The 8,797-nt window shown below is 42.1% G+C and overlaps 4 protein-coding genes across 5 annotated transcripts in view; 2 read left to right on the top strand and 2 right to left on the bottom strand.

The window, feature by feature from the left end:
• The window catches only part of LOC103130481 (Fc receptor-like protein 3), a 7,342-nt gene extending 4,958 nt beyond the window's left edge, over positions 1-2,384 (top strand). The window contains exons 2-6 of one of the 2 annotated variants that reach the window (XM_016665942.1): positions 8-79; positions 1,248-1,329; positions 1,431-1,491; positions 1,902-2,080; positions 2,170-2,384. In XM_016665942.1, the coding sequence (XP_016521428.1) occupies positions 8-79; positions 1,248-1,329; positions 1,431-1,491; positions 1,902-2,080; positions 2,170-2,272 (497 nt within the window). In that variant the 3' untranslated portion in view covers positions 2,273-2,384. Of the gene's footprint in view, positions 1-7; positions 80-1,247; positions 1,330-1,427; positions 1,492-1,901; positions 2,081-2,169 lie in introns of both variants that reach the window. The other variant, XM_016665941.1, reaches the window with a different exon arrangement.
• A 205-nt stretch (positions 2,385-2,589) lies between these two features.
• LOC103130469 (histone H2B 1/2-like) lies at positions 2,590-4,196 on the bottom strand. The gene has a single exon (XM_007541865.2). It carries the CDS (start codon positions 3,779-3,781, stop codon positions 3,407-3,409), a length of 375 nt encoding a protein of 124 aa, XP_007541927.1. The 5' UTR covers positions 3,782-4,196; the 3' UTR covers positions 2,590-3,406.
• A 437-nt stretch (positions 4,197-4,633) lies between these two features.
• Positions 4,634-7,532, bottom strand: LOC103130467 (histone H3). The gene is made up of 2 exons (XM_007541862.2): positions 7,103-7,532; positions 4,634-4,999 (listed from the first exon to the last, which is right to left on the bottom strand). The coding sequence occupies exons 1-2, from the start codon at positions 7,429-7,431 to the stop codon at positions 4,681-4,683; spliced, it is 648 nt and encodes a 215-aa protein (XP_007541924.2). The 5' UTR covers positions 7,432-7,532; the 3' UTR covers positions 4,634-4,680.
• A 37-nt stretch (positions 7,533-7,569) lies between these two features.
• Positions 7,570-8,343, top strand: LOC103130468 (histone H2A-like). Its single transcript, XM_007541864.2, has one exon. The coding sequence runs from the start codon at positions 7,800-7,802 to the stop codon at positions 8,184-8,186; it is 387 nt and encodes a 128-aa protein (XP_007541926.1). The 5' UTR covers positions 7,570-7,799; the 3' UTR covers positions 8,187-8,343.
• Positions 8,344-8,797: the final 454 nt, after the last annotated feature.

The following is an 8,797-nucleotide window of genomic DNA, read 5'->3' as shown; positions in this document are numbered from 1 at the left end:
CAGAGAGGAAATTATAGCTGTGAAGCTCAGAACAGCAGAGGGCGCTATAACTCCACTGTGACTGTGAACGTTGTGGCAAGTAAGTCAAACCGAGGCCACAGTTACAACTCTCCATCTAAATACTGGGTCCTTCAGTATTTACTCAGTAAAACTGTAAAGCTTAGGTGAACTTTTGAAAAATTATTTTTCATTCTTATGAGAAATCTCAGAAGACTTTAAAAACCAAACCTCTAAAGGTCTTAGAAGATCCGTTACACTGCTGCCTCTTGGCTGTGATTGGCCCATTTTTGCAGCTCCACCTGTTTTCATTGTGCAGATACTTAAAGTTTCAGAGATGAAACTCAAATTGTTAAAGAGTGAGGCTAAAGTTTGTTTTGGGGGAGGGGGGGCAAATGAACAAAACAAGCTGATCTTTTAGGTCAGAAACTTCAGGCCCATAACCTTTAGTTCCAAAAGCCAGATAGCTAATCACAAATTAGGTGCCTTACAGTCCTTGACTGTTTTATTCAGGATCTCTAGAGAGGGAGAAATTTCTCATTTCTTCAAAAGAACAACAACACAATCTACTGTCCCTCTATCCTATGGTAACAACATATCAAAGAAATGAGATAACATTCAATCATAGTTAAATCATCTTCCACAGAATATTAAACTTTAATCTTCTTAGGGTTATCTGAAGGACAACATCCAGTCAGCCAAGACCTTGTTACAATAAATCTGAAGGAAGAGTGACCAGGAAAGAGGGAAAACACTGGTAGCAACATTGGTCAGCTGGCTACCGAATCATTTATCAAAATCCAAATCCCTTTCTCAAGAGTCAGGGGTCCAGAAGCTCAAAACCACTAGCCGCCAAAGAGAGAGCAATGGTCATTCACATCAATACCATCTCCTTGCAAGAGATCCCAAATCAATCTAAGGGTCAAGGATAAAAAGTTAGAACTGATCCAGGTCCACTGGATCCACTGGAATCAGAATAATCAGAACCGACTAGAACGATGAGAAAGTTCAGCAGACAACCAGGCAGGGAGGAAAAAACAGGTTGATAAGCAGCAGAACAAACTGGAGACGTGAAACCATTGAAGATAAACATCATGTTAAGACGCTGGAGATACTGATGAGTGTTTTTCTGAAGAGAAATAATTCTTTATAGTGGATCAATATGGAGGATAAAAACTGCCTTTAATAATAGTAATTAATAGGTATAATTGCTCCATACTGCACACTGACTGTCACTGTGATCTGTTCAGCACCAAGGAACCAAGTCGCTGCTGCTGCAGTTCCTGCTGTTTTCCTGATTCTCACACTCATCGGCCTCTTTTTGTGGATTTTGTGAGCAGTTCTGTTACTTTGAAGAGTTTCTTTGTTTTTACAAAGTCTTGATTTTGTTTAGCTCCTCATCATCACCTTCTGAAATAATTTCTTTCCAGCAGAAAAACCAAAGTGTGGAAGCAGCAGTCCAAACCTGGAGCAGGACAAGTTCCCAGAGAACAGGTTAGAAAATGACCTATGTCTGAACTTTCAACGTTTTTCTTAATTAATTGAATTCTTCATTGGCAATGTTACTATGTACCAAGTAGTTAAGGGGAAAAATCACTTTCCCCTTAACTTAATAATAACCTTAATTATTATTAAGGTTATAAACTCTGATCTGATGTGCTGAAGTCTGTAAAGCTCTGTGTGATCGTCGGACTTTTTTCTCAAGCTGCTACTTAAAATCCATTGGATCTTCAAGAGACATTTGGTTACTTTCTGCTTTATGATAAAATATAAGTAAATATTCAGTCACTCTTTTCCTTTTAGTTTCTAATTGGGTTCTGCTGCATTTATTGTCTGCATGAGTAACATTACCCTAAAGCTCTCTCAGAGCGCCCCCTACTGGTTAATGTGACTGGTGTCCACAGGTGAACCCAGAAGAGGAAAATGTTGCCTACTCTGTTGTCGAGTTAGCAACAAAACAAGAAGAGCCTCTTTACTCCAACATTAACCCAACTCGGTCCAAGAGACACAAGAAGAAGAGGAAGGAAGAAGAGATGGTGGAGTATAGCTCTGTTAACTGTGGTAGAACCAGAACTGATGCAAGGTGAGGCGTTCTTTAAGTAAAAAAAAATCTGAACTGATATTTTCATATTCTGTGTAATATCTCTATTAACACAAAAACAATTCCTGCAGAACCGAGTCTGAAAAGCAGGACACTGTGGAGGATCCAGCTGCCTTGTACAGCACAGTCAACAAACCGAGAAGGAACGGCAGAGAAACTCCTACTGGTTTATAAATGACTTTTACTTTAATTCTCCATTACTTTATCCAGAGAAACTCCTGTTAGTGTATAAATTAAAAGTACTTTTTGTTTTTCTCTTGCTTTTCTTTTGTTGTTTTGTTTTTATTTCCTCTAACTTATGTAGAGCTTTGAGTTGCCTTGTTGCTGAAAATGTGCTAAATAAATAAAATGACCCACTTTGAGAACATACGAATCAAAAGCAATGGGAAATCATTATTTTGATGTCATTTGTATTGTTATAATACTTCAGTTTATTCCAGCATAAATAATTAATATAATTTGATAAATGAAGAAACTGTTTGGTCAAAATGTGTAGTTTAAACAAATTTTATTTGAATAAAATCCACCTTTATACAGCTTTCAGATGAGATGATTTGTGTGTTGCAGATCATATGCATCTATTGGTAATCAATAGATACACAACTTTATACACAAAGATCAGGACGACTGCCAAAATAAAAGCCTTCAGCTAAACCAGAACAGAAATGCTCCAGGAAGGAAGTTTCAATATAGTCACCATTTATGCTGCAAATATTTTTACAACCTGCTTTTGAGTTCTGTATAGCAGACATGAGTCAGGAATTTATTTTAAATATTGTACATAAATTAAAATTTACATTCAATTTCTGTTTGGAATCGTCAAAAGATACAACTAAAGGACTGATCAGGCAAAACGTTTTACATTTTTTGGATGATTTGAGATTTTAGCAAGATCTCTTTAAAACCAGAAATGTAAAAAAAAAAAAAGTTCATTAGATAAAATCTAAAAAGTAGAACTGGAGCAAACTGGTCATTATGCATTGAGCCGCTCTGCTTTCAGAGCATTTTCTTTAATGATATTGAAATAAAAAAATAAATAAATGCATGGAAATTAAATCCTGTTCTCATGTACCGTTGGTGTCAATTTGGCCACAACGGAAAGATTTATAAAACATAAGTGAAACATTTCAGTTTTCCCACATTACAAGTTAACTTGTTGCTTCATCACACCTAAAAACCAAATCTTTAGTTTTGAAAACCAGACACATTGAGGTAACAGGAGTGTAGCCCTTGAGTGTTGGTGTGTGGCTCTTAAAAGAGCCGTTGTGTTGTTGTGTCCAAGCAGCAGCAGCAGCAGCAGCAGCAGGTTTACTTGGAGCTGGTGTACTTGGTGACCGCCTTGGTTCCCTCGGACACGGCGTGCTTGGCCAGCTCACCGGGCAGCAGGAGGCGCACGGCGGTCTGGATCTCCCTGGAGCTGATGGTGGAGCGTTTGTTGTAGTGAGCCAGACGGGAAGCCTCGGAGGCGATGCGCTCAAAGATGTCGTTGACGAACGAGTTCATGATGCTCATGGCCTTGGAGGAGATGCCGGTGTCGGGGTGGACCTGCTTGAGCACCTTGTACACGTAGATGGCGTAGCTCTCCTTCCTGGTCCTTCTCTTCTTCTTGCCTCCTTTGCCGGCGGTTTTGGTGACCGCCTTCTTGGAGCCCTTCTTGGGCGCAGACTTGGCGGGTTCGGGCATGTTTTCTCTCTGAGGTCACAGCAAAGAGTGAACAGCAGCGGAGGGAAGCTGCTCTTATACAGAGCGAAAGGAAATCCGTCAGTACCGCCGCCTGACTGTGATTGGCTGAGCCAGCAAGCAGGGCGGGGCTGAGATCGACAGGAAGATGATTAGTTTCAAATGTTGCGCCTGATTTAACTGAAGAACGAAAACGGCGGGACGAAGAACTGAACATTTTCACGTTCAGACCTCTTATATAATGTATGAGGGTTTTACAGAGATAAATAAAACACAGCAGAACTACAACACTAAAGAGCAGAGTGTTTCCTACACCTTTACATGCATTTCTCTCAGCATTTCTTTATTCTTAACCAGTAATTTTAATTGAAACCAACTAACTGGCGAGTTAATGAAACAAACATGTTTCATATGAAAACGGTAGTGTAATAAATATAAAACATGCGGCAGTGATTCTCAGTCTGGGTCCTCAAGGCACACTGCTCTACAAGTTTTAGATTCATCAGCGCATTTGATAGCTGATTAGAGGCTTTTTATTGGCTGGCTTTATCTGAAACCAGGGGAAAATCTAAAACATGCCAAGAGGTTCGGCAAGAAAGTATAATGTTCTTTTAACAAATGTTCAAAGAAATCGCTACTTAAAACTGGTCTCCCCACACGAGGTGATTTTCACTGCCAAATTGTGCTGTATGTATATTAACTATTTAAATATATACTTTTTATACCTGACGTTATATGAAATAAAACTGCCTAGTTTTCAGCCAACATGGTTGGCTTCATTCCAACTTAAACTGAAAATAGCGCAAGACTTTAGTCACATCTGAACAAGTCCCTTTGGCCCATAAGCAGCAGTTGTTGGCCCTGAAAAGGGCCTTTGGTTCGCTGTGATCAACGGGCTGAATTTAACCTCCGAAGCCGTACAGAGTGCGGCCCTGCCTCTTCAGAGCGTACACCACATCCATGGCGGTGACGGTCTTCCTCTTGGCGTGCTCGGTGTACGTAACGGCGTCACGGATCACGTTCTCCAGGAACACCTTCAACACACCGCGGGTCTCCTCGTAGATGAGGCCGGAGATTCGCTTGACTCCGCCGCGGCGAGCCAGACGGCGGATGGCCGGCTTGGTGATTCCCTGGATGTTATCACGGAGGACTTTACGGTGGCGCTTGGCGCCTCCTTTGCCCAGACCTTTTCCTCCTTTGCCTCGTCCGCTCATTATGACACTACGGTGATTCTCTGCAGTAATGAATCTACAGCTGGTTCAGCGGGGTTTGTAGCAGTCCTCCGGACGTGTTAGAAGACAGAGAGTTTACCTCAGCTGGCTGGGGCTGGGTCTTCCCTTTGGCGCCACCTACCGACCAACATCAGGAAAGAAAAAGCATTGCTGCTTTTGAAGCTCTGAAACGTTCATTGAAATATGATAAAGTTAGTAGATTGGATTATATAACATCATGTGGCTAGAGGCCGTAAGAAAGATTATAAACTAAGATGCCTTAGTGTCAGAATATTAGATATATATTAATAGATGCATCACACGATTATGAATGATAGCCTGTGTGATGATATAATACGATCTGGAAAAAATAAAGGACTAATGAGGTAGGAGGTCTATAACATAAATAAAGCCCAGTGGTTTTTCTTTTGATTCCTGCAGCATGTTTAGATATTTGTAAGATTATTCTGATCGACTGTCCAGAGAAGCACTGAGATCTAACAAGACAAGTACTCTCTCAAGGATTTTAGATAAGAAATGAAGATTTCTTTATTAATTTATTAAATCCTATTGAGAGAATATTTCTAAATCTAGGTTTAATTACAGTTACTATAAAAGCACTAGATTTGTGTCTGCAATGGAGGCAGAAATCAAAGGGAACATTTCTTTATAGGACTGAGATCAGATCCAACATACAAGATGGTTTAGATTAGGCCAATATTTTTTAACTGGGGGGGAAATACCTCACAAGAATGAAATAATGTCATTTTGGACAGTACCAAGAATTTATTTTTAATCAAAATTTTCATGAAGAATCTGATGAATCTCACCTCTGTGTTTGTCTAAATGGAAATGTAGTTCTTATGATCTAATTCACTGTACAGATGTCATGAAAGAGTTTTTCTATAAACATCTTTTGAAAACATTGGCCAGATGTTTAATGTAAGACACTAATATCTCCTCTTATTTTCTGAGGGTTTTTTTGTTGTTGTTTTTAACGTTTTTCGATTTTCATTTACTAGTTTCATTCATCGTGTTTCCAAACATTTTTGGTCTGAAAGTGTGAAAGGAAAAAGCTCTTGAGAAAATGTGTGTGTGTGTGGCTCTGAAAAGAGCCTTTGTGGCTTGAGGCCTGCTGTGTGTGTGTGTGTGTGTGTGTGTGGTCAGCAGCTTAAGCTCTCTCTCCGCGGATGCGGCGGGCCAGCTGGATGTCTTTGGGCATGATGGTGACCCTCTTGGCGTGGATGGCGCACAGGTTGGTGTCCTCGAACAGACCCACCAGGTAGGCCTCGCTGGCCTCCTGCAGAGCCATGACGGCGGAGCTCTGGAAGCGCAGGTCGGTCTTGAAGTCCNACTGTCCAGAGAAGCACTGAGATCTAACAAGACAAGAACTTTCTCAAGGATTTTAGATAAGAAATGAAGATTTCTTTATTAATTTATTAAATCCTCTTGATTGAGAGAATATTTCTAAATAATGGTTTAATTACAGCTACTATAAAAGCACTAGATTTGTGTCTGCAATGGAGGCAGAAATCAAAGGGAACATTTCTTTAAATGACTGAGATCAGATCCAACATTCAAGATGGTTTAGATTAGGTCAATATTTTTAACTGGCGGGGAAAATACCTCACAAGAATGAAATAATGTCATTTTGGACGGTGTCAAGAATTTATTTTTAATCAAAATTTTCATGAAGAATCTGATGAAACTCACCTCTGTGTTTGTCTAAATGGAAATGTAGTTCTTATGATCTAATTAACTGTACTGATGTTATGAAAGAATTTTTCTATAAACATTTCTTTTGAAAACATTGGCCAGATGTTTAATGTAAGACACCAATATCTCCTCTTATTTTCTGAGGGGTTTTTATGGTTGTTGTTTTAAAAGTTTTTCATTTACTAGTTTCATTCATCGTGTTTCTAAACATTTTTGGTCTGAAACTGTGAAAGGAAAAAGCTCTTGAGAAAATGTGTGTGTGGCTCTGAAAAGAGCCTTTGTGGCTTGAGGCCTGCTGTGTGTGTGGTCAGCAGCTTAAGCTCTCTCTCCACGGATGCGGCGGGCCAGCTGGATGTCTTTGGGCATGATGGTGACCCTCTTGGCGTGGATGGCGCACAGGTTGGTGTCCTCGAACAGACCCACCAGGTAGGCCTCGCTGGCCTCCTGCAGAGCCATGACGGCGGAGCTCTGGAAGCGCAGGTCGGTCTTGAAGTCCTGAGCGATCTCTCGGACCAGGCGCTGGAAGGGCAGCTTGCGGATCAGCAGCTCCGTGGACTTCTGGTAGCGACGGATCTCCCGCAGAGCCACGGTACCGGGCCTGTAGCGGTGAGGCTTCTTGACGCCGCCGGTAGCCGGGGCGCTCTTCCGGGCCGCCTTGGTGGCCAGCTGCTTCCTGGGAGCTTTGCCTCCGGTAGATTTACGGGCGGTCTGCTTGGTTCTCGCCATGTCTGTTGCTTTCTCTACTGAAACACGGACAAATATGTCGGAGGGAGCGGAGAGCCGCCGCTGTTAAAGTGTGGGAGCAGCTGGGAGGAGGAGACGCTGCTGGACATGTGGGGCTCCTGATTGGTGAGCGGCTCCTCCTGGAGCTCAGCTCCGCCTACAGAGCTCCGACCTCCGGCTCAGTCCTCGCTGCTCATTGGAGGAAGCCCGCTTGACAAAGTCCGCTCAAACTCACCAGTGTCCCGCTCTGCTGGAAGCTTTTCTGGTTGGTTGTTTCATTGACTCCCGCTCTCTCTGCTCTCATATAAGACCAGGTTTCATCCGCTGCTCGACATTTTTCTCGAGTTTCATCTCCAGAAAGAAGCTTCACAATGAGCGGACGAGGCAAAACCGGAGGAAAGACCAGAGCCAAGGCCAAGACTCGCTCCTCCCGCGCAGGACTGCAGTTCCCCGTGGGCCGCGTCCACAGGCTGCTGCGCAAAGGCAACTATGCGGAGCGTGTTGGTGCCGGAGCCCCCGTCTACCTGGCGGCCGTCCTGGAGTATCTGACCGCTGAGATCCTGGAGCTGGCTGGAAACGCTGCCCGCGACAACAAGAAGACCCGCATCATCCCCCGTCACCTGCAGCTGGCCGTCCGCAACGACGAGGAGCTCAACAAGCTGCTGGGTGGAGTCACCATCGCTCAGGGTGGAGTGCTGCCCAACATCCAGGCGGTGCTGCTGCCCAAGAAGACCGAGAAGGCCGCCAAGGCCAAGTAGAGCTGCTGCCCGTCAACGCTGCTGGAGCGCACACCCACAAAGGCTCTTTTAAGAGCCTCTCACCTCTGATCTTTACAGCAATACACTCCTATGATTTTTTATTTTGTTTATGGATCATATTGGCCCATAATCTACATTAAACTATTAAATTATTTCAGAAATGTCATGCATTTATTTAGAAAAACAACTCTCGTTATTTTTTTTCCTCTGGAAGATTCAGAGCATTTAATTTACTTTTGAACTGAGAAACTTTTCCCTTTTATACATATTTATTTTTATGTTTTCCTTCATGTTGCCGACTAGATAATTGAGTATTAAAATATGTCTCAACCTGAGACTTTTCATGTCCTAAAATGTCTGTGTTCTGGTCCAACCTGTTCTTGAAAACCAGATGAAAATTTCAATCTGAGTCTCAACATTATATTATTATTCACATAGAACAAAATCACTTGGTTTAATAAATAACTTCATACAAACCACACAGTCATCTTCTTCAAGATAAGGGCGTGGGGGAGCTTTTTAACGAAATATATAAATACATGTTTAACATTTGAAATTAAATAACCACGTTTATTAATACAAAATATACAATAGTGACATGTAAGTGTGAA

The sequence above is a fragment of the Poecilia formosa genome, unplaced genomic scaffold (assembly GCF_000485575.1).
Source record: "Poecilia formosa unplaced genomic scaffold, Poecilia_formosa-5.1.2 Scaffold638, whole genome shotgun sequence".
Taxonomy (NCBI): Eukaryota; Metazoa; Chordata; class Actinopteri; order Cyprinodontiformes; family Poeciliidae; genus Poecilia; species Poecilia formosa.
Note: the sequence above shows the minus strand (reverse complement) of the source record. Positions and strands in the feature narration are given on the sequence as shown.